Raw genomic sequence first — 26,904 nt, forward strand, 5'->3', positions numbered from 1 at the left:
CCCCCGCCTCTTTCCCCCCTTGGTGTGCATATGTTTGTTCTCTACATCTGATGATTTTCTTATAAGTGGGCACAGAGTTGGTGGAAATACTGCTAGACACTAACATAGCAAACTCCATCTGTGTCCTTGATGAGATGCCATATTTTGGGGGGGGGTCCCAGGCTGCAAGCACCCTACCCCAGGAGGTGGGCACTTATACTCTGTGGTGTCACAGGGTATTGGTCTCCAAGGCCACCTGGGGCCTTCGAGTTCAGCCTCTTGTTTTACAAATGCGAGTACTGAGGCTGGGAGCAGAAGGGGCTTGCACGGCAGTGGCAGAGCCAGGCCTGGATCCCATTTCTCTGCTTGACCCACTTCCCTCCATTGTCAAGGCCTAGACTTGGGGCATGGCCACAGGCAGAGCCAGACATCCACATTTACCTTGTGATAAGTGCAAATGCCTGGAAAGGAAAAAAGGATTAGCGAGGCCAATCCACTCTATTCTCTGGACAAATGAAATTGAGATTAATTTGCTTGAAGGTGCCCAGAATCTAAATCAGATGAGCAGAGAATTTATTGAGGCCAGCTGCCTGGGCATAGTTTGACCCAGTGGTTCCTCCCCTGAGCACTGGCCCTGGCCTTCAAGGAGGCAGACACCAGGCCTTCTGCTCAACTCATAGCCTCACGCGGCTGTCCCTGAGGCCCACAGCAGCCGCGGTTCCCAGGGCTGGGGGCAGGACGGGCCCATGCAGAGAAGCAGGGGACTCAGAACCCACCTTGAAGCCCCAGATGTCATTCACCTGCCGGCAGAGGTTGAGGTCGAGCTCGGTGACCAGCAGCCCATCCCGGTTGCGGGAGAGCCCGGGGGTCCGGCTGCCATCAGGGGCCGCCACGTAGCTTGAGCCATAAAAGTAGCCGAAGTCCCGGTGAGCTGTGAAGGAGCAAAGGCAAGGCCCCGGTGAGCTCAGGCAGACATGGGTGGACTCGGCAGGGGGACGGGTGCACCAAGAGACTCCCAGGACAAAGGGTCCCCACCTCCCTTCCCAGTGGACCTGCCTCCCTCCTTGTGCCTGGAGGCCCAGCAAGTGACTGCATGTCACCCTCAGAGCCCTCACCTCTGCCCCAGGAACCTTTTACAGGTCACCCTAGTAGAGGTATTGGCTTCCGGCTCCAGCATCAGCCACCATAGCCCAAGGGAGTTGCATGGCTCTTCAGGGCTTCCTGTGGTGGCTCCGCACGGTGAGCTGGCAGCTCTGCCCTCGCCAGCCGTGCCAGCTGTCACCCTCACCCTCCCTCCACACCTCGGTCCCCTCACCAGTAAAGCAGGGTAACAGCCACCCTGAAGGTGTGTAGGGAGCATGTGGGCGCAGTGCAGGGCCCAGCTGGCCTCACTTTCCTGCAGGGAGCTAAGTGAGACTAGAGACTCATGAGGTCTCCAAGGCCTCACGTTGCGGGGGATGTGGAGCCCTTTCAGGAAATGCTTTTCTGGGAGACAGACCCCCTCAGCACCCCCTGCTTCCCAGGGCGGGAACCATGAGCGAGTTCAGACACCTCCTCGGTGAGGGGGCAGCCCCCCTCCCACATTCCAGGCTACAGAGGTGAGGCGGTGGGGTGGTGGCAGATTCCTAGCAGAGGTGAGGTGAGACCTGCCCTCAGATCAAAACAATCTGTGGATTCTAGGAACCCAAGGCAGCCATGCTGGGCTCTGGGGCATTTGTACAGCTGGGGAGTGAGGGGTGTGGACGAGGACAAAGGGAGGGGGGAGTGAGGTCTGTGGGGTGGATGATGCACCCCTATTTCAGGGAGCTCACAAAGGGCTCCCCCACACCTCAGTCCATCTTCACCCTAGTCCCGGGGGAGGGATGGAGTCTGATCCGATCTCTACTCCATCCTCATCCGGGGAATGAGGTGGTCACAGGCCCAGGAATGCCGATCCACATGGGAACACAGCTGTGCAGACACAGTCTGTGGGGTAGACCCTGCCCGGAAGCGGCAGATGGGGAAGGAACAGTGAGGCCCACCCCTCATATGCAGTCCCACGGAAAGTCACGGGACATACCTTTCTTGCCATCCCCAGAGGTGAACTCGTTCGGAAAGAACTCCTGGGAAATAAAACCAAGGTAAGACACACCTATAGGGGGCGCTGCTGGGTTGTTCATCAACGTCAGGCTGGGGTGAGGGAGTTAGGAGTTAGAGTGATGTGGACCAGCCTGAACTTAACCAGTCCCTGCTGAGTCCCAGCCCCAGGCCAGCAGGCGGCCAGCGGGGCATCTGACTAGCCAGGGGAAGACCCGGATTTTGCCATCTGCTGGGAGAAGAGAAAGTCATTGCAGAGAGTGGTTCCCAGGGCCGTGGAGGGCGTCTGAGGCTCGCCTGCTGGAGTCATAAAGTCCAGCCTGGGGTCTGCGAAGGCCCCAGTGGGGGGGGGTGTCTGCTCGTGGCTCTCAATATCTTCCAGAAGCCTAATGGAAACTGCGTATCCAGCAGGGACAGGGATACGCGGGCTAATTAAAACACCGAGTTTCTTTACGTTGTCAGAAATTAGACCGACTTAGTGTTCTCTCAGACTGATCAGATGCTCTGATTAGAGTTTGACAACTGATTAATAAGAATGAGGAAGAGGATGTGTTTTGCAAGAAATACATGGCGTTTGTAGTCAGAATCCTTTGGTGCATGAGGTCAAGGGTGGGTGGGGAGAAATTGGGTACTTGGTGGTACTGAGGTGAGAGCCTTTCAAAATGGTTTCAGCTAAAGACAAAACAGACAAAAACAGGGGAGGGACAGTGCTTTCTTTCAAAGTGACAGAAGCCAGTCTGCCCCCTGCTGGGACCCTAGCATGTGGGGTGTGCCTGCATGCAGAGAGGAGGTGTAACAACAGGTGTCCCCAGCAAGGCCACAGCAACAGCAGTTCTTTCCCTTGTGGCTTTTGCTGCTCTGAAGAGGCTGGGCCCCGCTGGCAGGCAGGTTTCGCAGCAGCTGCAGGAGGGCTCTCTGGAGGCCAGGCCTCGGGCACTTACCTCGCCTACCCGGTTGATGGCGCAGGTGAAGCAGTGATTGGCGATGGCTGCGTTTCTGGCCTCGATTGGCCACAGGGACTCACTGTGAGAGCGGAAGGAGAAGAACCAGGTTGCCGACTTCCCAGCCAGACTCAGAGGATGCTCGGCCCCGAGCTGCAGCCCGGGTGCCAGCCTTCCAGGCCTGCAGTGGAGATGGCCAGGAGACTCACTGCATCCGTGGGTGACCCCAAACCCACAAACAGGCCAGCTCGTCCCCGGCTCAAGCCAAAGCGGCCTTTTGGAGAGGGCCCAACGCAGCAGAAGCAGCCCTGGATCAAAGCCTCACCCTGACTCAGTTTCCTTTTCTGAAACTTCCTCAGAGACCATGCAGATGAAGCTTCTGGGGGCGGGGTGGGGGTGGGAGGCTGTGTGGCAGGAACCCCTTAACTGCTGCTTCTCACTCGTTCCCTCCTCCCAGGTGGGGGTCAGGAACCCACCTCCCAGGCTGGTAAATGTCAGAAGGGAGCTGGGGCCCTGGTGGCTTGTGTATAACGTGTCCCCCAATCCCTACCCTGCTGTGCTGCCTTGCAAAGCAGTCTCTACAGGGCGAGATTTCAGGCCTAGCAAACAGAGTACACCTGAAAGGAATTTAGGTTGTAGGTGGGCATCGCCTCCCCTGTGCTGGCTCCCATTTCCCAGTGCCCCCCATCTCCCTCTTCTGAACCCCGAGTCTCGCAGCCTCGGCCCCCTGGTTCTCCTACGGGCCCGGGAAGGAGTCATCCCACAGGCACAGCTGAGCTGCAGGCCTCCCTCAGTCCAGCACCTGCAAAGTGGGGACAGGGTGGGAAACTTCGCCCCAACCAGACAGGTCCTTCCCCAGCCCACCAAAGAAAATGTGCCGCGGGATTCAGTGGGCCTCCTTGTCACTAACTATCTGTCTGAGCAGCAAGGCGATTAGGATTCTGAACTGACAGATGTAATGCCCACTTAGAAACGCTGAGTGACTGGGAGCGGGATGCCCTGGAATCTTCCTTCCTGTCAGCATGCACCTGGTTTAAACCACAGAGTAGGTGGAAGGGGTGGGTGGGTGCTTGTCACAAGCCTAATTCTCAGGAGGATTCACGAGTCTGGAAGAAAAAAAATCACAGGCTTGATTGAGGGGACTCATTTTGCTGCTTTTCTCCCCCCTCCAGCTGCTAAGCCGAGCTGACAAAACTTTTAAGAAAGGATTTTTACAGAAACACACCCGTCAATGACATTTTCGGGAATTAAACAGACAGTTGCAGAGCGAGTGCCATAAAACATCGCTCTTGCAGTTCTCCAGGGAGGGTGCGGAGTGCAGGACTCAAAACCACAGCTGGCAATAAAACGGAGGCTCTCAAAACAAGCAAGGGGGGGCTTCCCTGGTGGCGCAGTGGTTGGGAGTCCGCCTGCCGATGCAGGGGACGCGGGTTCATGCCCCGGTCCAGGAGGATCCCGCGAGCTACGGAGCGGCTGGGCCGGTGAGCCATAGCCGCTGGGCCTGCGCATTCAGAGCCAGCACGTCCGGAGCCTGTGCTCCGCGACGGGAGGGGCCACAGCAGTGAGAGGCCCGTGTACCACAAAAAACAAACAAACAAACAAAACAAGCAAGGGAAAGGAAGCCGGAGGTTCGTGAGAGCCGGGGCATGCGGGAATCGTGGGGGGTATGGGGACATCTGCCACTTTCCCAGCGCGGTGTACACAAGCCCCTAAAATTAATCACAGTGGGAAGGGGAAAGGCATCGAGGGGTGGGGATGGCGGCTTTCCTATTAACACACATACGTGGTAGAAATCCTTGACCACACGGGCTGCACGGTTTGTCAGGATGACTCAGTTCATCAAAAAGCACTTTGCCGGGGCTTCCCTGGTGGCGCAGTGGTTGAGAGTCCACCTGCCAATGCAGGGGACACGGGTTCGTGCCCCGGTCCGGGAGAATCCCACTTGCCGCGGAGCAGCTGGGCCCGTGAGCCATGGCCGCTGAAGCTGCGCGTCCGGAGCCTGTGCTCCGCAACGGGAGAGGCCACCGCAGTGAGAGGCCCGCATGTCGCAAAGAAAAAAATAAAGCACTTTGCCTCCACTGGGTGCTTGGAACTGTGGGACCCACAAATGAGGATACCCTTCCAATCTGTGCATGTGCACGTGTGTGTGTGTCTGGGGGGCTCTGATACAGGAGGTGGGAGATGCCGGAGAAGGGGATGGATGCTTCCAGAAGCTGTGAGCCGATGCTTGTGTACAGCTGGTGGGGATCTGCCTGGCATCGTGCTTGCCATCAATTCTACAAATAATCATTCAGTATTTTAAGAAACTCAGAGTTGCACCATCCTAGTGAACCACCTGCTGTAATTTTCCCATGCTCTACGACCATCCTCAGTCTTTGCAGAGTTCTGATCCCAGCCTGGAAACATCTTTTTGCTCACAGGCTTTCATCATGATGCTGCAGTACCTCCATGAAGATTTGTTTTAGTGTCTGTACGATAACCCATGGAAAAGACAGGCTGGCATTGACCTGACCCTGACCTCTCTCTCCCTTCCAGCTTTTCTTGTAATCAGTCACGCTGCCATGAGCATCTTCAGGCAGGCAGCCTTCCCCTCCTCTCTCAGATGCATCCTCAGGCTAAGGTTCTCAGACTAGAATTATCTGGTCAAGGCGTGGACACTGCGGGAACTTGTGAGACATGCTGCTTCTGAAAGACCTGTCAGAGTTTTAACTGCCAGCAGAACCACATCCTTGGAGGGCACCAGTTGGACCGCTGTTGGCCAAGGAAGGAAGATCGATAACTTAATAAGCCAAGGACATGTGTGTATTACGTTGAGGTGCTTCTGTTTGCTTAATTGGGGCTGATAAAAGCCTGGGGGCGCTTGGTTGGAGAGGTGACCATCTGATTCCAGGCCACAGCTGTGCCCGGCCCAGCCTGACAGCAGCTGTACCCGGTGGGGCACTGGCTTCAGGATCCACCAGGGACCCCTTTGGGGAGATGGAGCTTGCTGGATGTCTTACACATGGCCAGCAGGAGGGGCTGCTCTAGGGCCCAGAGGTTCTGCCCAGGCTTGGTGGCCCGACGACCAGGAATCACCCTTTGTCGCAACTGCCAACGGATGTTGTCATAGTGGCCATGCTGCCAGGAGGCCCCCAGAGATTCTCTGAGGGGAGATCCAAGACTCGAGTGTCCCCTTCTGCCCGACAGTGCCCCCCTAGACTTAGACAAGATGGGGTGCATGGATGGGGCGGCAGGTCTGGGGTAGCAGAGGCGGGTCTGCGTTCTGTGAGGGACCTGCTGTGCAGATCAGAACACTGAGGGAAGTCACGCTGTGGAGGGGGCATCACGCTCAAGAGAAAGGTAAAGTGAATGTCACATCCTGACTTTTAGAAGAAATTAGACGGAAATTTCATGGAGAGTGAGGACAAGAATGACAGGGGTGGGCTGACAGGGAACTCAAGGCTGCCCCCCAGAACTCCCCCAGCTGACCCCACGTGGGGACTGGGACTCCCCCTCCCTGCCCTGTCCTGCTGACAGAGAGTGAAAGCCAGTACCTCCCGACCCAGCAATGCTGCTTTGGAGGAAGTGAGCTGGGGAGAGAGGTATTTGCACACAAATTCCTAGAGCTTTGGTACTTGTTGATGATGCAAAGCTGGAAACCATCCAGAAGCTCAGCCTTTGGGGAGAGAGAAGCAGCGGAAGCGCAGTCGTGCTGGGTCATCTCAGCCGCCTGCTCTTATTCAGTGAGGGGCCCAGGGCTTGCCCAGGAGCTCAGGGGTGCCAGGCCCACCCTCTACCCTGGTCACAACAGCTTTATCTACTCAGGGGTGAGGTTAACACCCAAACACGGGTTCTGTGTCATCAGAAGGGAACACTTGGTTGGCTAAACACAGGTTTCAGAGCCACCTGACTGATGTCTTAAGGACCCTCTCAGCTCCGACCCATCGTCTGCTCCGGATCTCTCGTCTGGGTGTCTGCCCTCCGTGCTCCAGACTCTGCAGACAGGAGACTTAGGACTCCTCATTCGTCACCCCACCTCCCAACCCCCCAGGAGCACAGCTGTGACAGGAGGGGGAGCTGAAGCTGGCCACGTACCTCCGATGCTCCAGACCCCTTAGAAGGGGAGCTTTTCTGAATTCTGTCAGCGATGGGGGAGATTATTATTACCTGAGACACCATCATAGCCAAGGATGGTATTTTACAGTACAGCACAGCTCTTTAGGAGGGATCGTAATTGACACTTGCAGTATTTTTTCACAGAAAAGTTGGCACCATCCCAGGATTCAGATGACCTGGTGGTCGCACCTGCCTGCTGTTTCCCAAACCTGCCTCCGCGCCCTGCAGCCTGCCCCCAGAACCCTCCCAAGTCCCTTGTGCCAAGTGACCTGAGCACTCCGATGGTGGCCGAGGGGTTGAAGATGACCTCAGCACCGTTGATGCTATACATGAGCCAGTTGAGGGGGTGGTGCCGCCCGTAGCATATGTTCACGGCGATCCTCCCGAACTGAGTCTGGAACACGGGGTGGCCCAGGTTTCCCTCCATGTAGTATGTGGACTGGAAGACAAAGGGTCATGTATGGATGCCTCTGAGCTGTCAAGTTTCCCTTTCCTTAGACTTGACAGAAAAATGAAATGTCACCCATACTCCAAAAGGGATGCTCCTGGTATGACTCTACCTTAAGTTCCAAAATTTCAATGCACTTAAAAAAAAAACCCAAAATCTGAAAACCCAGACACAATAACAACAAGCTGACCCAAGGGGAAATCACCGTGGCTTGAGCACTTACCCACAATTTCTTTTGTGGGATGTTAAAAAGCCCCCAAAGCAACTTCCCACAGTATTTCAAAGATAAACTTGGTGAGGTTTCAATCATGGTACAACTAGAAGCTGAGGTGTGTGGTCAGTGTTAACACAAGTTGGTCAATGTCCTCACCAACCACCTGTTCCCATAAGAAGGTTAGAGCTGAAGGGACGGGGGCTCGTCCAGAGCAGCTCTTACCCTGCTTGGGGGAACAGCGTAGCCCAGGGGACACAGGACCTGCCCAGCTAACGAAGGCCAATATGAGACCAGAATCCCACTCTGAAAGTGCTCTTCTCCACAAAGCTCCCTGGGCACTCTGCCTGGGGTCAAGGACGTCCCTGTGTGGCAGGCAGGTGGGACACAGTCCTGCCAACCCTGCCTCTCCGCCTGCCCCCTTGGGGTGCTGGTCAGGGTCTCACACAGATCTGCTTCCTGCCTTCTGCCTCCTCCCATTAATTTCAAAATTCGTCAGAGTCGGGCAGCAACCAGGATGTGCACACAGGGTGGACGCCAGAGCAGATCCTTGTGTGTTGAGACAAGCCCGTCACTATCTGTGGGGAGCTAAAGATTAATCCCAGGGTAAACAGGTGAGGGGCACGTCTTCCCGCCCTCGCCTCCAGCTGTCACTGGGCAATGCTGGCTTCTTCTTTCTCCCCAGAGGGCCTTGGCTAGCTCTGCACATCCTTCCTCGTCTGCCTGACCAGCCTGAGAGTGACTGGGACCCCCACAATCAGGGAGGGCGGCGAAGGATGGGGATATCACATCCTGAACAACTGTACTTACTGCAGATCAAGTTCAGACTTCATATCTTAGGCATTAGGTGGAGTTCATTTCCCTCCTTCAAACATCCACCTCCCTCCACCTACACACCCATGATGGGCATTAACTGACCAGAACAGCTCCCCTGACTTACAGCCTGATTATGGGCACCAAGCCCCAGCTAACACACCTGTGCACAGACACACATTCCTCGCTGTCACCTGACACGTGGACGTGGCTGACTCAGACCCCATGGGAGCCATGGACAAGGACCTCTCCCCACCAAACAAGAACTAGACTGTGACGGACGAGGAGCTCAGGGCCTGAAAGGGGCCACGGGAATCATTTCACGCTTGTGCACTATTGATTTTGGTTTTAATTTGTATATGACTTACTTCAAAGAAAAATTCCAGGAAGCCAAATCAGGTTACATTTTTAAAAAAATAGTCCTCTGCGCTAAAGGCGTTTGGGACTCACCGGGAATCCCACTGCATCCCATCCACCTGTGTGATGCAGTGCAGTGCAGGAAGGCCCCCAGCGCTGCTGCCACACCGTGCTGCAGCTGCGCTGGTCATCCGAGGGGCAGCTCACCTCATTGAAGTCGCCCACTCTGGGGATGTGATTTTTCCTCGTCTTGCCCAGGACGGCTCCAGAGTTGGAGATCACCACGGCTGTGTTCCACAAGATGTCCCCATGCTCCGTGTCTCGCTCCAGGATGGGGGACACCACCACCATGTCATGCTTCCTCGCCAGCTGGAAAAAGGAGCACGGCACAGTCCTATTTTCAAATCAAGTGTTATACGTTTTTATGGAAGAATCTAATGGTTCCCCTAGATAGTTAGACGGGGTTCTGAGCTCTCCCTGCATCTGTTCTTTGAAGACTAAATGTCAGCGTTGTCCTGACGCCCAAGCTTAGCTAAATAGGAACCAGCATCGTCCTTGTGCACTGTTGGTGGGAGTGTAAAAACGGTGCAGCCGCTGTGGAAAACAGTATGGCAATTCCTCAAAAATTAAAAACAGAACTACCGTATGACCCCATAATGCCACTTCTGGGTATATACCCAAAATAACTGAAATTAGTCTTTTTTCTCTTTCTGATACAAGTGAGAATAATAACTATTTATTCATTCACTTTACCATTTACTATATGCCACGTGTGTGCTAATAGGTGAAATGCATTCTCTATTCTTAAGGAGTCTAAACTTAAATAATTCTAGTCAGAATTAAATCACTTGAAATTTCAATTAGCCTAGCAACCCTAATGAGAGGGTGTATGGGTTATATCAGGATTTCTGAAATATTGAAAATAGCCCCGGGGACCTTTTTAGTGTGGATAAGGCTGATTTCCTAATTCTAAAGGGTGCACAGAGAGCTAAGTCTTTTTCCAATGCTGTGAGCCCTATACAAAGATCACAGACTCTACAGTACAAATAAAATAAAAGCAAGACTTAAAAGCCACTTCCCATAGACCTTCAGATCCAGAGGCAGTAACAAGACAAAACAAAAAAGAAGGTAACAAGCGTTGACAAGATGTGGGGAAACAGGAACCTTCATAAACCGCCAGTGGGAATGTAAATGATGCCGCGTTCCTGGCGGAGTTAAACACAGTTACCGTAGGAGCAGCAACCGCGCAGGAAAGTAGATTTTCACACCGATGTTCTGAGCAGCGCTATTCACAACAGCCAAAAGGTGGAAGCAACACAAGCATAAATAAATCGTGGTGTATACATGCAATGGAGTATTATTCAGCCTTAAAAAGGAAGGAAATCCTGGCCTATGGATGACATGGCTGTCATCCCTGACATGGATGAACCTGATGACGTTATGCCAAGTGAAATCAGCCAGGCGCGAAAGGACAAACACTGCAGGAGTGCACTCATGTGAGGCATCTAAGCTAGGCAAATTCACAGAAACAAAGTGGAACGTCAGGCACCAGCAGCTGGGGGTGGAGGGTTTCAGATTTACAAGATGACAAAGTTCTAGAGGTTTGCTTCACAGCGCTGTGAAGATACTTCACATGACTGACCTGCACACTTAAAAATGGTTACGATGATTAATTTTATGTTACGTGTTTTTTACCATAATAACAAAGAAAAAAGGGATTTCCCTGGCGGTCCAGTGGTTAAGACTCTGCACTTCCATGGCAGGGGGTGTGGGTTTGATCCCTGGCTGGGGAACTAGGATCCCATATGCCATGTGGCACAGCCAAAATAAATAAATAAAATAAAATAAATCGTATGTCTAAAAAAACCCAGAACCAAACCAAACATAACTCTTGACACCAAATGCCTTTTGTCTCAAATAAGAAGTTCAGGATCTGGTGACCAGGATGAGCAGCCCCAGCTGGTCATTTGTCATCAGCTCTTACCAGCCCGTTGCTACTTCTGACCTTAATGACAGAACAGGGGGATGGCACGGCGGGCAGAAGGGGATGCTATGAGCCACGTGGGGGCAGCTGTGGTCCCGGGGCCCTCGATGCAGATAGGGGTCCCCTGGGACCAGCTCATCCCCATCCTCCCTTTGCTCTTCCTTTCTCCCACCCTGGTTCAGGCACGCCATCTGCCATCGCTTCCTGCCTCGTAGCACAGAATCAACAATCTGGTGGCGGAGAGAATTTTCCCTACAGCCTGAGAACAGGGATGTTAGGAATCACAACTCAGTATTGATAGAGTCACCATGATTACAGTTCCAAAATCCCCTAAGTATATGTAGGAAGTCTGAAATGGGACATTGGAGAAATGAAAGGAGCTATTTTTTTCGAGGTGAGAATGCGCATAAGTCACCATTTGTAACCTCTTGGAATATCCTTGGGGTTTTCTGGATGACCGCTTTATTAAGATACAATTCACGGAGCATAAAGTCCATTCTTTCAAAGTGTGACATTCAGTGGTTTTCAGTACATTCAGAGTTGTGCAACCAACACCACAAGCTAATTTTAGAACATTTTCCACACCCCAAGTGGAAACCCTGTCCCCCTGAGCAGTCACTCCCCATCCCCTCTCCCCACCCAGCCCCTGGCAACCACTAATCTGCTTTCTGCCTCCAAGCATTTGCCTACCCGGGACATTTCATATAAATGGGATCATAGAACATGTATTATGAGGTTTTAATAAAGAAAAAGGAAGCCCAGTTTTTACACTGATGAGATGGGCCATGCAGAGATGCTTCCATAACTCAGGCGAACAGCAAGTGGGGTAGCAGAGCTGTGGACACAGACTCGACCTTAACCTCAGTCCCCGAGTGCCAGCGCCACACTTGCCAGCTGCAGACCCTACTACGGGAGTCATCTCCAGGACCCCCTCCGTGGGCTGCAGCCCCCTCACTTAAAAAGCCATTAAGGGCCCTTCTGGCTCTGAAACTCTGATTTTAAGTGAAAGTACACTAGGGACTTCCCTGGTGATGCAGTGGTTAAGAGTCCGCCTGCCAGTGCAGGGGACATGGGTTCAAGCCCTGGTCTGGGAAGATCCCACATGCCGCAGAGCAACTAAGCCCGTGTGCCACAACTACTGAGCCTGCGCTCTAGAGCCCGCGAGCCACAACTACTGAAGCCCAGGTTCCTAGAGCCTGTTCTCTGCAACAAGAGAAGCCACCACAATGAGAAGCCCATGCACCGCAACGAAGAGTCGCCCCTGCTCGCCACAACCAGAAAAATTCTGCGCGCAGCAACAAAGACCCAACAGTGCCAAAAATAAATACATAAATAAATAAATTTATTAAAAAAAAAAAGAAAGTACACTAAAAAAAGGGGGGCAGGGGCAGTAAATAGTCTTATCTATTCTCACCTGGCAAAGCAAGAGCCAAATGGGTGCGTTTTCCACGGAGAAGGGCCACCCCTGGTAGCTGCGGCCTCTCTTTGTGACCTGCCCGTGTTTGGCTGCTGCCAGAGGTTAGTTGACAGTTAAAGGTAGGTTAACATCCTACCTCTTGACAGAACTTGGTGGTGGGCCCGTCCTCTGCTGACTCGGCAAATTCCGTCCATGGAAGCTTCTCTCTCGTACAAAAAGCAAAGGGCATAGCTGTGGAGAGGAGAAAGGTCAGAATCACATCCAAGCTCATGGCCTCTGAGGGGGGTCCTTGGCCTGGTGGGGGAGGGTTTCCACAGGAGACCCCAGCCCCAAGAGCCTTGGCCTGCCTTCTGAAGCCCATCTCTGGCTGTGGGGACGCCTCCCCTTTAGGCTTCATGGCAGAGTAAGAGGCAAGGACAAATGTCCTTCCTATGGTCTTAAAAACACTTGCAACAGAAATCTGAACAGATACTCGCACACCCACGTTCACAGCAGCATGATTCACAACAGCCAAAAGATGGAAATGACCCAAATGTCCATCAGTGGACAAATGGATTAACAAAATGTAGTCCATCCGTTAGATGGAATATTATTCAGCCTTAAAAAGGAAGGAAAGTTTGACACTTGCTACAACATGGGTGAACCTTGAAGACATTATGCACACTGAAATAAGCCAGACACAGAAGGACAAGTGCTATATGGTTCCACTTACATGGGGGACCTAGTATAGGCACGTTCACAGAGACAGAAAGTAGATGGTCAGTGCCAGGGGCTGGGGGAGGGGAGAATGGGGAGATGTTTAAGGGGGACGGAGTGTCAGTTTGGGAAGATGCAAAGGTTCTGGAGATGGATGGTGGTGATGGTTACACAATAATGTGAATGTACTTAATGCTACAGAACTGTGCATTTGAAAGCGGTTAAAACGGTAAATTTTACGTTATGCCTATTTTACCACAATTTTAACAGTACATATATATGTTAAAATTTTTTTGCCAAAGGTACAGCCAGAAACTGTTCCCAACCAGCAGATCCCGAGCTGCTGGCCAATTTGCTGGTTGGTTAAGAGCACAACCAAGGCTCCTTGGGGACAGCGTCAGAGGGCCACTGACGATGGCGCTGGGACACTCACGCATCACCATAGGAATGTTCATCCTCCCAGGGACTGAGGCTTGCTCAGGAACAAGAAAAGCCATTCATTTAATGACACCATCAGAAGTTTGGGAACCACTGGGTAGGCTGAGCACTCCCCAAGGATAAAAGCATTATTTCTGTGACCTCTGGCTAGATGCCACCATCTAGGGGGCTAATTCAATAGGAAATTTCATTAACTCACTGATTTTTGTTTGCTTAAAAAAAAAAGCAGGTACATATACACGCAGTAACAATTCAAAGAACGCCATGCACACCAGATTCTCAAGGGCAGTTTCCTTTGTGGGGTGGAGAGGGCTGCGATGGGGGTAGGCACCAGGGACCTCTGGCTGAGTGTGTCCCACTGCTCCACAGCCTCGGCCACGTGCATCCACACCCGCCAGTCTAATGCTGTGAGCTGGGATCTCACTGGGATTAGATATGCGTTTCCCATGTCACCAGTGAGGTGGAGCACCTGGCCACGTGGCTGCTGGCCTTTCTGGATTCATCCTCCAGATGATCTTGTCCGTACCCTTTGTCCACTTCCTGCTGAGCTGTTTGTCTTTTTCTTCTTGATCTGGAGTACTGAGTTCCTTGTTTGGACCAATTCCACGTAGAGTTGGCCCTCTGCATCTGCGGGTTCCCCCAACAGCAGGCGGGAAATATTTGAAAAAAAAATTCCACAAAGTTCCGAAAAGCAGAACTTGAATTTGCCACACACGGGCAACTATTTAATTGGCATTTACACTGTATCATGTATTACAAGTAACCTCCAGATGATTTAAAGATTTAAAGTATATGGGAGGATGTGCGTAAGTAACATGCAAATACTACACTATTTTATATAAAGGACCTGAGCATCCCTGGATTTTGGTCTCTGCAGGGTTTGGGGTCCTGGAACCAATCTCTGTAGTTACCGAGGGATGACTGTACTCTTTAGATCTTCCTCCTCCCAATAACCCAAGTCCATTTCTTTTAGGAGGATTAGCCTAATGGATGTTTCCAGATGCTTGCTACTGTTCCGGTCACTCTGAAACTCAGAATGCAGGAAAGGTTTGTAGGAAGCTGTGTGATGTGGCTGGCGAGGACTACCTGGCCGCTGCATGGGTTGTGTGGCCTGTTTGGGGGTAATAATTGCAACCAACCTTTTCCAAACATGGGCCATGTGCCCAGCACAGTGCCAGGCCTGGTAATAGGCAGCATGTCCCCAATACCCCTGCGAAGTTGGTGTGACTCCTCATTTCACAGAGAAAAGAAGCATCAGCCTCCAGATTCCTTCCAGTCCCTGGAAGCCTGGTGCTATGATGGCACCACCACCATCTCAGCTGCCAGGGCGGTAGCCCATGGAGGCAGCTAAGTGGGCAGCAGGCTCTGCCAGCACCAGCCCAGGGGGCCCTGGCACCAGGATCAAGATTCCGCAGGCGCCATCGGTGAAGATGGATGAGCTATTTTAAGGAAGCCAACAAGAAAGCTGTTGATAACAAAGAACAATCCTTAATGACCGTTGTTTACTCTCAGCTTTCAGAGCATTAGGAGAGACTCAAATGCCCCAAGAGAATAAAACCTCCCTTTCCGATTTCATTTCAGCTTGCTAAGCTCTCCAAATTTCTCCATTTCCATTTTAATGGCTTCTTTTCCTGTTTTCACAACTGCTGTAACGTAAACAAACTTTCAAAAGAAGCATGTGGAAGGGAGGTTGGGGGAGGTCGGCTGTGAAGTTCCTACTACAGTTTCCAAATTAGAGGGGAAGGGGGTTCCACATTCACTGAACCAACACTCCATGAGGCAGGCTCAAACTTGGACTGGGCCCTGCCCTCAGGAGCTGCCAGCCAAGACGGGAGCTGAAAGGGAACCTGTGTAGGGGAGTCCCCAGGGCCCCCCCAAAGGAGGGAGTGTCCACGCTAGGCCTTGATGGATGTGCAGGAGTTTTCCAGATCCAAGAAAGAGAAGTTGGTTAAACCATCTAATATTTTTTAGTGTCTGTCATGTACCAAGGATTATTCAAGCCACTAAAGATAAAATCTGGGTAGGGGAAATAATAAACAGAATGTGGTCCATCCAAACAATGGAATATTATTCAGCCATAAAAAGGAAGGACACTCTGACACATGCAACAACACAGATGGACCTTGAAACCATGATGCTCAGTGAAATACGCCAGACACAAAAGGCCAAATACTGTAGGATTCCACTTACATGAGGCCCCTAGAGTAGTCAAATTCATAGAGACAGAAAGTAGAACAGAGGTTATCAGGGATGGAAGAGGAAGGGGAGTACAGAGTTTTGGCTGGAGATGATGAAAAGGTCTGGGTATAGATGGCGATGACAGTTACATAATTTTGCAAATGTATTTAATGTCGCTGAATTGTACACTTACCAATAGTAATAGTATGCATATTTTACAATTAAAGTTTTTTAATGTTAAAAAAATAGAGGTGGGGATTGGGGTGGGAAAAATAAACACCACCGAGGCACTGATCACATGGAGCTTACAGTCTAATGGAAGAGGCAGACAAATCAAAAGCATCACACAAGAGTATACATGTAACGAGAAATGTGAAGAACGTGATGAACTTCTGAGTACAGGTGGCAGATGGGACACACTCCTTTGCTCTTTCCTGAAACCCCACCAAATGAGAGTAAAGGGTCTTCTGTGTACAGGTATAAACCCACAGGGATGGGGCATGAGCCAGGGACAAAACCAACAAAACATGGGAGGCTGGAGAGCCGAGGGAGGTGGGAGATATCTTAGTGAATCTGAGAACACCGAGTCCCCTCCGCAGTGGAGGAGGCCAGGAAGCACCCCACTCTCCTTCATAGACCCCTTGAAAGCTCAGGAGCCAGAGGCACCATGCAGCTCTGAAGGTGGGGACGCAGGGAGGGCAACAAATAAGTAGGATGGTCAAAAGTCTACTTAAGAAGCAGTTAGATCCCTTCTCCACTCCAAGAGGCTGGGTTGAGCCTCTCCCACCCCAGCTAGAGGCTCACTCTCTAGAGACAGTTAAACAGAGGGTCTCTGGCCTTGGGGAACCCAGGACAAAGGTGAGTGGAGTGATAAAAACAAAGGGATTAACTAAACATAAGCATACTGGACTCCTGTCCTTTCCTCTTGGCAGGAGATTAGATGAATTTTCTCTGGGGAATCTGACCAGCCTGAAAAGAATGACCCAAAGATACTACCATAGGCGATTTCCTAACAAACAGCTAAATCCGGTCATCCTATAATGAAACTCAGTGGAGAAGCCCCTCCCACAAACTCAGAGCTTGCAATCAGCTTTTTAATCTCCAATTCTTAAAATATAAGTAATTGGGGCAGCAGCGGGGAGACCAACTTGGAGTAACTAGGAACCACGCAGGGAGAAAAAAAAATATTACTTAATATCCTTAGAGATAAGAGAAGATATTGTAACTATAAAACGAGAACAGAATGTGATAAAATAGAAAATTTCAGACCAAAAGAACTCTCATAAATTCAAAATATGACAGCAAAAACAAAAAACTAGAAGGCTGAATGACAAATTAGATAAAATCTACCAGAAAATTGAACAAAAAGACAAAGAGATGAAAAATAGGCACAAATACAAAAGAAAATGAGGGATCCAGTCGAGTTCCAACATCCTAACAGCAAGGAGTATCAAAAAAAGAGGAGAGAAAAAAGGGGAGAAAATCACGAATGAAACAATCTAAGAACATCTCCTAGATCTGAAAGACTCAAGTTTCTAGACTGTTAGAACTCACTGAAGTGTCTAGAAGGATGGATTAAAATAGATACACTCCATGGCACATCATTATGAAATTTCAAAGTACTGGAGAAGAAGAGATCCTACAACCTTCTAGAGAAAAACAGTCCATATACAATGGGGCATAAATCAAAATAGTCTTAGACTAGTCAACAACACCCAAAGCCAGAAGACATGGAGCAAAGTGTTCAAACTTTTGAAGGAAAATTGTTTCTAACCCAGAATTCTATACCCAACCATACTATCCAGCAATATTTTCAGATGTGCAAGGTCTCAAACGGTCTACTCAACAAAAATGAGGGGGAAAAGCAAGAAAGAGGAAGCTGTGAGATAGGAGAAACACAAGAGCAAGGCAGAGGGACCCCCCCTGGATGATGGTTAAGGGAGTCCTGGGATGGCAGAGAGGGGGAAACCAATTCAGAGCAGAGCAGCCAGAAGGCTCTGTGACAGATTCCTGTGAGGAGATGAAACCGATAGACTACTTCATGTGTCTAAACCTCTTAGGGGGATTTAGGAAACCAGCAGAAAGTTTGGGGTAGACTTTGTGGTAAGCATGTAGAAAACAAAGCAAACTGCAGGGAAAACAGAAAGCTATTCAGGGAAAGAAATCAAAGCGATTTCCTTTGAATCTTGGTAGCAAATGGACTGGGGACAGACCAGGAAGGGTACATGTGTGTAGAGGGGGCAGGAGAGGGCAAAGGACTACACTGTCTCCTTCCATCATGGGAAGTCAATAACTGATGCAAAACTGAAAAATTAGGAAGCAGCAACACAAGCAAAGGTAAATTCCAAAAGAACCAGCTCAGAGAAGAAGTAGCTGCCTCTGGGGAAAAGGATAGCTATTTTTTGGTAACAGACCTTGTAGACCCATTTGAATCTAAACCATGAATGTGTATAACTATGACTAAAAATAAAGAGGTACAGGGTAGCAGGAGTATTTAATAGGGATGCAGCTTTACACAGGGAGGCAGGCTCTGAGCTGAGATCCAAAGGTCGAGCAGGGTTACAGGCCAGGGGAGAGGAATGCTCCAGCTCCAGCTCTGGCTCTGGGTGGAGGGAACAGTGGGCGCAGTGGCCTCGGGGGAGGGGAGTAAAGTATCAGAAGGTCAGGGCAGAGCCCGGCAGAGATGGGGAGGAACAGATGATGCAGTGCAGAGTTTTCATACAGATCTTTCCTAGAAGGTGTGGGCAGCCAGTTAGAAGGGGCCAGAGTGGAGAAGACCAGCTGGAGGCGATTACAGAAGCTGAGGAGATGCTGACATGCCTTGGATCAGGGCAGAGGTAAGGAGGTGAGAGGAAGGAGTAAACGGATTCAAGTTTGGGAGGCAGGCTGAGGCTCAGACGAGAGACTGAGGCACGCGAGGAGGAGGAAGGCTGGGGTTCTGGGGCTGCTGGTGTTGTTGACAAAGAACCTTTCTATGGATGAGAAAAGAAAGGAGATTTTAAGAAATCAAGCAGCAGACACTCTTGGCGACGTGGAGATAAGACAGCACTGAAGGCAGCAGAGAAAGCACCCCGAGAGAGACTTACTCCATGCTTCCTGGAAACAGATGATGTTGACTCCACACATGGCAGCCACCTCTACGATGGCCTCGATGCGTCTGTGCAGGGCAGTGACCTGGCAATTTAAACAGCGAGGATTAGTTGGTTGAGACCATCTTTAGAACTCAACACCCACGTGGCCGGCTGCAAGAGGACGAGGAAGGTGGGAGGTTCTGGTATGTTGGACTGTCCTTGGGTCCAATTCTGCAGTCAAAGGTGGCGGTGCAGAGGCTCTGGGGTCCCACACACACTCAATGCTGCCTCGCTAAGCCTCGGTTTCCTTGACTGGAGAATGGGGAGAACGCTACCCACCTCGGGGGTTGCTAAGAGGAGGACGTGAGGATGTGAGTGCTCAATGCGAGAGGGGCCACACTCTGTGGGCCCACCACACACCACAACCATCCCCTGGGTTAACTGCTCCCTTGCCCCCTACCCCCCAGGACCCAGTCCACTTATGACTTCCTGCATCCACAGCTTCGGGGACGCTTTGTCCTGCCACTTCTGTTCTCCCATATGTATGGTGTCTTCCAATGACTCGCCTTTCCCAGCTGTGCCCTCTGCCAGAATGTGTTCCCTTTCCCCACCCAAAATTCCCTGGATGTGTTATCCACATCACGTGTTGCCCACAGAGGGGTAGCTCTTCCAGCAAGGGGCCGAGAATTGGGGTACCTGCATTCTCCCCAGCCTGCGTGTGTCCCTATGGTGGCGCTGTTCCCACTGTGCTGTCACATTCCTCCACTGACACTCCCATGACCCCACGAGCTCCTTGGGAGCAGTGTTCTCAAGTCCTCTGTGCTCAGCATGACGTCTGGCTCCCAGGAGACATTCAGAAGTGTTTGTTCAAAGACAGACCAGAGGAACCAGGCTGAAAACCCAGAGACCACAAATGCTTCCTGATGGACGCTCGGTCTCCCTCGAGGGACTGCGTGCACGGGGCCCCGCGGATGACTGCTGGGTGCCAAGCGTGCTTCTAGGCTCTGGGGGGTGGTGATGACAGCATCCCTGCCCCCCGATGACCTGACAACCTGGGCTGAGGAGACATATTCACAATCTGACCAATGTCTCAGGATCTTAGGATCCAGGCAGAGGGACACACGGTGGACAGATGGGTCCTGACTGGCGTGTGCCGGCAGGAGCCCGAGAGGCAGTTCCACGGAGAGCGCGTGAGTCACAGGGGCACCCTCCCAACTGGTAAACGGAACTTCAGCTCGATCACAGGAGAGGAAGTGGAAAGGAAGGTGGACAGAATAGTCAGGAGTGAGAGGAAGGCGGACAGAACAGTGAGGAGTGAGAGGAAGGCAGAGAAAGGGTAGGAACCAGAAGAGAAAGAAAAGCAAGAGACACGGCTGGAAGGAAGTGGGGGCCAGGGCAGAGCCGCTGGGCAACCATCCGGGGACAAGATCGAGTTCAAAACACAGAGCGGCCCGCTGCCCGTTTATGTATTTACAGTCAAAAGAGGCCAAACCTGTTTCACCACAGGGGTGTCCGCGGGGAGGGGGGTTCTGTTCTGAACAAGCCCCATGCGCACGGTCCGGGGCCTCCTCTGCTGCTCCGTCAGAGCCTGAAAGGCATAGCCCTGCAGCTCAAAGTCCCTTTTGGAGGCGGCTTCAAAAGCCCTGCTGGGCAGGTCGAGCTTCCTAAACAGGCAGGAAAGAGGGGACATGATCTGCCTGAGGTCTGCTGCATTTAATGACCCTCCAGAGTCACTCCTCAGACACAGAAGAGGTGGGAGCGTCCCGGCAAGAAGGCCCAGCAGCCGGCCAGGGCCAGGGCCTCGGCCACATGTGGGAAGCTGAGGCGGGGCTGGAGAATTGGGCCCGGTGGGTGGAGAACGGGCTTCCCTGGGGAGACTGGAGCTGGGAACAGCATGGTCAGGCTGGGCGGAGGAGGGCAGTGGGGAGGGGGTAGCAGGGAAACTAGTCACGAGGTTGATGCTGGAGCTGCTGAAATCGGGGGTGGTGGTGGTGGTGGTGGTGGTGGTGGTGGCAGGAAATGAAATCTCAGCAGGCAGCACAGGAGAGAGGGAACAGATTCCCAAAAATGTCTGTGGACTAGAGTCAGAGGACCGTGCTGAGCCTGGGGGCTGCGGCAGGTTGTGATGAGACAAAGGAGCTGTCGAGAAGGAGGCTGGGAGCCGGTTAGGAAGAGAGGCCAGGACGACAGCAGGACGGAGGGTCCCGTGGCCATTTGCCACTAAGGATTACAAGTCTTTGGTGACACCCCCACCCCATCCTGTCCTGCTTCCCGCCAGGGGAGAGGACAGCTCCTTGCCCGATGCTGGGTGAGCGTGGCAGGGCCCAGATGTCCAGACCAAAGGCTGAAGGGCTCATCCCTGTTTGTGATTTATTAACAGAAGCAAGTGGATTATTTATAAAACCTCCCACCAAAGTGACCATGGGCCACATGGCCCGTTTTGTGCCTGGCCCAGGGGTGAAACCCGCAGGGGCATGGGACAGGGCCCCCAGCCAGGAAGGCCTTACCACCTAGGGGCACGGTGGTTATGAAATACCCAGAGAATGCATCAAAAAATAACCTGACAACCATTATCTAATAATATTTCTCTCCTACTTTAAACCACTTTCTTAAAGACATTCCTTTCAAAATCACAGCCCTGTCAGCCTGAGCCCCCTGCCACCGCCCCCTGCCAGGCAGTTTCCCTGTGATGGCCTTGACAGCTCCGAGTTGGGTTCCACCCCTGACAATCAGCCTGCTTTTCAACTAGTCAGGGTTCCGTGTGCTTCAGCAGGTTAGAAATAGCAGCAGTGCCCACACTGCGCCTCCTGTTGCCATGACTGCCTCAGAGACAGTCCCCCACCTGCAGGCGGACGCCCCCACTCCCCCGGACAAGTCACCATGGTGGCCAGGACAAGAAGGAGGGCCTGGGGGCCGGCTGCCCTTGGGAGTGGTCCTGGTAGGCCGTCCTCAGCCTGCACTGTCAACCAGGAAGACATCAGGTGGAAAAGCTCGCCTCAGGTTTGCAAGTCCAGCTGTAACCATCACCTGGAAGGGGTCCTTCATCCTCTGGCTAACTCTCCCCACCCACTGACTGCAGCTGTCAGCTCTCCCCACGTTTCTACCTTCAACACTCAGCCCCGTCATTCCACGATGCTCGACCTCCCTGCCTCCATTCCCATCCCTGCCCATAGCTCCCTGCAGACACCCGTCCCCTAGGCCATGCAGGCCAGGCCTCCACTACCTTCTGGGCTCTACCTCTCCCCAGCACCCCCCACTGTCTGGCCACTACCTGAAGGTTTCCCCGCCCTCCAGTTACCCTGGCATTCCTTCACCCAATCCTGCCTGCTTCATCCTGGAGAACCCAACTGGCCCTCGAGCCCCATTCTCTAACCATGTGCTGTGTCCACCAAAGGCTTGGCTCAAGGATGTGGCGTGGCACTGACCAGCCGTGGTGGAGACCAGCAAATGGGCCACAACCTCACAAAGGGGGCTCCGTGCTGCCCCCAACCCTCCCTTGGTCCCCATAGTTGGCTCTTGCCCCTCTGCCCCTCATCCTGATACTAAGGCCCCCACCCTGGGGGCCTCACCTACAACTTCAAGGAGGAAAGCCCATCACTTCCTGTCCTGGCTCCACACATCCCCTGGCCTTTCCCCGGGGCACCCCCTTTTCCAGCGAGGTCAAGGCAGACCTTGCCCAAGGGAGCCCAGCCCCAGCTTCCTTGGCAAGCTCTCGCTTCTGGAACTTCTCTTTCCCCTCTAATGGCTCTTTACCATCAGCGTTTTAAATAATTAAACCAGAGTTTTGTTACAAAAGAAACACATGCTCATGGGGGGAAAAAAATCAAACAGTAGAAAATGTAAAATGAGTTCCCCTCCATCTCAGAACCTAGAGACAACCCCCTTAACAATGTCTTATGTATCTTTCCAATATTTTTGATATGCGCGTGTGTTACACATACAAAGGTGTCCTTCTGTATGTTCTACTCTGCCTTTATTTTTTTTTTTTGGCCGCGCCAAACAGCATGTGGGATCTTAGGTCCCTGACCAGGGATCGAATCTGTGCCCCACTGCATTGAAAGCACAGAGTCTTAACCACTGGATCACCAGGGAAGTCCCTTCATGCCCTTTTCACTTAACAATATACCCACTTTGGACATCTCTCCCTGTCTCCTGCAAACCTGCCACATTCACCATGACAGCTGTTTGAGTCTCTCCCATTAAAAAACCAGAAAAAAAGAAAAAAGGGAAAGCGTGCTCTACACAGGCTTCTCTTGTTCTGGAACCACCAGCCTACTGGTTGCTAAAGCCAGTGGACTCCCTGCTGTCCCCATCCTTACAGACCTCCTTGAGCCATCTGACACTCTGTCCCTGTCCCAATCAGCATCCTTGATACTGGCCCTAGGGTCCCCCCCGCATCCTTACCTCTAGAGTCTACCACAAAATCTCCACCTCCTCTGCCCCTTTAACACTGGGACCCCCAGATTCCTACTCTGCACCCACTCCTCCACCTGGAATGACCATCTCTAGGACAATCCCAAACCCAGCCTCCCTCCACCCTGATGCCCACCTCTGCAGAATCTCTGTAGTGGGCTGACCTGTGGCCCCTCCAAAAGATATGTCCAACGTCCTAATGCTCAGAACCTGTGAATGGGACCTTATTTGGAAAAAGAGTCTTTGTGGATGTAGTTAAGGATCTCAAGATAAGATCATCCTGTATTACCCGGGTGAGCCCTAAATCCAGTGATGGGCTGAGAAACGCCCAGAGAAGAGACACAGGGAGAAAAGACCAAGTGAAGACAGAAGCAGAGACTGGAGTGATGCTGCCACAAGCCAAGGAACGCCAGAAGCCACAGAAACTAGAAAAGGCATGGAAGGATTCTCCCCCAGAACCTTTGGAAGACTATTCCTGCCAACACCTTGATTTTGTACTTCTGGTCTTCAGAACCATGATGTAGGACAACCATCAAAAGACAGAAAGTCCCTCGAGAGTAGGAACTGTGGCTAACCCATCCTTGTACCTCTAGTGCCCAAGACAAAAATAAACAATAAATGTTTGTTGAATGAATAAATGTTTCTTGGTTCTGGCTGTCTTAAAACTGAGAGTTGATGTTCTCTGGGGATTTCATCTGTCTAGCACAGGCAAAGGCCCATTTAGCTCATTCACTTAGCAAACATTTACTAAGCATCATCTTTGTGCTGGGCGCAGCAATTATTGGGGTGGGAAGCTGCTTGTGTGGAGCAAAGGGGGAGTCCAGGGGAGGGGCTGAGGATTCAGGTCCACCAGGCATTCATAGAGGCAGCCATGCCCGAGACAGGCCATAAGAAGTGAACAGAAGAATTTTTAAATGACTAATTTTCTTTTCTTTTCTTTTTAATAAATTTATTTATTTATTTGTGGCTGCGTTGGGTCTGTTGCTGCGCACGGGCCTGCTCTAGTTGCTGTGAGTGGGGGCTGCTCTTCGTTGCATTGCATGCGCTTCTCATTGTGGTGGCTTCTCTTGTTGCGGAGCACTGGATCTAGGCATGTGGGCTCAGTAGTTGTGGCTCATGGGCTCTAGAGTGCAGGCTCAGTAGTTGTGGCACACAGGCTTAGTTGCTCTGCGGCATGTGGGATCTTCCCAGACCAGGGCTCGAACCCATGTCCCCTGCATTGGCAGGCAGATTCTTAACCACTGCACCACCAGGGAAGTCCCTAAATGACTAATTTTCTATCTTCACTTTGCAGCCTGTTCATAGCCAAATTCCACTCAATCACAAGTACAAAGGTTTATACCCTAGAGGTGAAGCTTGGAAGGGGCTCAGTTCTGGGTGGAACAGAACCAAGAAAAGGGAAAAGGAGAAAGAATGGAAAAGGGGAACCACTTAGTTATTGTGAGCCAAGCCCCAGGAAGAGGCCTGGTGGTCACAGATTAATGGAATTTGGCTCCCATTTTACCTCCCATTCCAATCCCTCCCCACCCTGGAGCGATCCAAATGTGCATACAAAGTCCCTTTTACAAGGCAGTCCTTACTCTGAGCTCTAGAATGGGTCCCAGCCAGTCCCCTACATGGGAAACTTATTTCTATTTTCCTAAGACTCTCCCTGACACCCACGAGCTCTGTCTTTTCCCAGGGGAACATGCCCACCTCACCCTTAAACACCCTGAGACACCCCCTGCTTCAGGACACCTTCTTTAGGAGCCTCAATTCTAAGAGGCTTCCCCCATGACAAGCCTTTACACATGCGGTGGGAAGCAGTAATCCAGCATGAGCACCCTGGAGGGGCCTTGAAGTCCCGGGCACCCCTCTTTGGGTACTAAGAGCCCTTTTGGACAAAGTTCTGTACCATGCCCACCCCGAAAGGCAGCTGTTCTACCTTTACCACCCACTAGCTATGAAAACACCTGAGACTCTGAGGTCTGGCCTCCCTGCAGGAACTCCTCATCAGCTGGTGGCTGGGAATCTCTGATCCAATCAACACCCTCCAGTTTCAGGGGAGCTGATCAGGTTCCTGCCTCAAGGTCACTGCCATAAGGGCAGGGAGTGCGCAGTCTGGCTGGATTGGGGGAGCCCACAAATGGGCAAGAAAGTGGAAGGACGTTTAGTCAGGAGTTGCATTACATTCTAAGGGCCGTGGGAATCCCTGATAGAGTTTTAAGCAGGATATGATTTACATCTTCTGGTTGCTTTGAGAAAAGTGTACTGAAGAGAAACAAGAGTGGAAGGGGAAGTGTCTTCCAGCTCTGTATGCCCAGCGTCCAGCAGTGCACTGCCCTCAGAAAGTCCTAGTGATGCACATAGCTGGCTGGGAGTGGAAAAAATTTGCTCTGAGCATGGGAACTAACTCCTGTGGCTTGCCAGTGGGAAAAGTTCCTTCGCCAACCAGATTCAGAGGCCTCTCCCTCCAAGGGTCCGCCAGAGGCTGGGTCACTGCAGGAAAGAGGAGGTGGGGGCTCTGACAGGAGGTAATGACCTAGACAGACACCTAGAGGACAGGCCTGGCTCTGGGGAAGAAGCTGGTCACTGGAAGCTGGGAAAGAGAGCTGGGTGGCCACAGAGAAAGCACAAAGAGTAAAAACCATCCTTTCCCTCTAGGCTTGTAAAGTTCACTCTCGGTTGTGCAACTCTGAGCTCCCAGAACTGTCACATCTAGACCTCCTAGGGTCTCAGCTCACCAATTCAGTACTTCACCACTGCCCTTGTAGAGCCCTTCCGATTCTGAAGCACTCTGCCTGGTCCCCCAGACCCACACCCGCTGGCCCCAAGATCCCCCACCTTCCCAGTCTAGGCCGCACACCTGGTCTCTTTGCCATAGAGAATGCGTTTGACCTCCTGCAGGTCTGCGAGTGGTAGATGCTTCTCCAAGCACCGCTCCAGCGACTCAAATCCAGCCCCGGCCATGGCTGAACTCCGCACGTTTCTTTAGACGCAAACTGCCCGACGGCCTTTGCCCCCAGGAAGAGGAGCAGGCGGACAGCCAGGAGCGCGCACGCGCCATCCCCTCTACTCCAGCGTCCTCGGCACCCGAGAGCTCACGTGGGGACACGCCCCCTCCTCACTCAGCAGCAGCGCGCCTCCAATCAGCGCCCCAGGACGTCGCGGGTGGCACCGCCCCTTGCCCTTCCCGCCTCCTTCGGCACGCGCCGGCCACGCCCCGTCCACAAGGGACGCAGGAGTCTCGCGCGTCAGCGCTGTGGCTCCCGCTGGCCTGGCTGCCTGACTCACCGTCCGCCAGCCGCCCTCGGAGGCCCTCGCTCAGGTGCCCGGGCCGCGTGCTTGTCTCTCGCTCTCCTCACCTCAGGTTCCCGCCCCGAGAGTCGGGACGGAGGACGCAGAGAGGCGGCGAGAGTGGCCAGGATGCGGCCTGCAGGACTGCGGCGGGCCTGAGGTGAACGGACCGTTGCGGGGCCTTCCCGTCAAGCCCTCAGGCTCCAGCGCAGCGCCCGGGACGCAGACGGAGGTACAGGACGAGCTGAGCCCTGGGCCGGAGGCCTCACTACTGCCTTCCGGGGCCTGGTTTCTAGAGTTGAGGGGCCGGGCCGCGTGCCCCCACCCAGGGACCCTCACGCCGTCATGGGGCCGATACCACCAAGCGCGGGGCGGTCCGCGCGGGGCGGGCGGGCGGGTGGCTAGGTGTCCTCATGGCCCCCTGGGGGGTGGTTGGGGCTGCCGCCCAGAGGCCACGGTGGGCGCCCCCCAAGAACCCGAGGAGCCCCCAAGCCTGGCCCACCCGGCCCGA

General features: G+C 52.5%; 1 protein-coding gene across 2 annotated transcripts in view; it reads right to left on the reverse strand.

The window, feature by feature from the left end:
* Window positions 1-26,098, reverse strand: part of UPB1 (beta-ureidopropionase 1) — a 27,728-nt gene extending 1,630 nt beyond the window's left edge. For both annotated transcript variants that reach the window (XR_003005781.1, XM_024763974.1), the window contains exons 1-9: window positions 25,963-26,098; window positions 20,197-20,368; window positions 18,720-18,807; window positions 12,458-12,552; window positions 9,128-9,289; window positions 7,361-7,530; window positions 2,997-3,078; window positions 2,039-2,081; window positions 756-910 (exon numbers count right to left, since the gene is read on the reverse strand). Coding sequence is in view for 1 of the 2 variants with exons in the window: in XM_024763974.1 (XP_024619742.1) it covers window positions 756-910; window positions 2,039-2,081; window positions 2,997-3,078; window positions 7,361-7,530; window positions 9,128-9,289; window positions 12,458-12,552; window positions 18,720-18,807; window positions 20,197-20,368; window positions 25,963-26,066 (1,071 nt within the window). In the remaining variant the exon portion in view is untranslated. The remainder of the gene's footprint in view (window positions 1-755; window positions 911-2,038; window positions 2,082-2,996; window positions 3,079-7,360; window positions 7,531-9,127; window positions 9,290-12,457; window positions 12,553-18,719; window positions 18,808-20,196; window positions 20,369-25,962) is intronic.
* Window positions 26,099-26,904: the final 806 nt, after the last annotated feature.

Source organism: Neophocaena asiaeorientalis, unplaced genomic scaffold (assembly GCF_003031525.2).
Source record: "Neophocaena asiaeorientalis asiaeorientalis breed wild unplaced genomic scaffold, Neophocaena_asiaeorientalis_V1.1 scaffold110, whole genome shotgun sequence".
Lineage (NCBI taxonomy): Eukaryota > Metazoa > Chordata > Mammalia > Artiodactyla > Phocoenidae > Neophocaena > Neophocaena asiaeorientalis.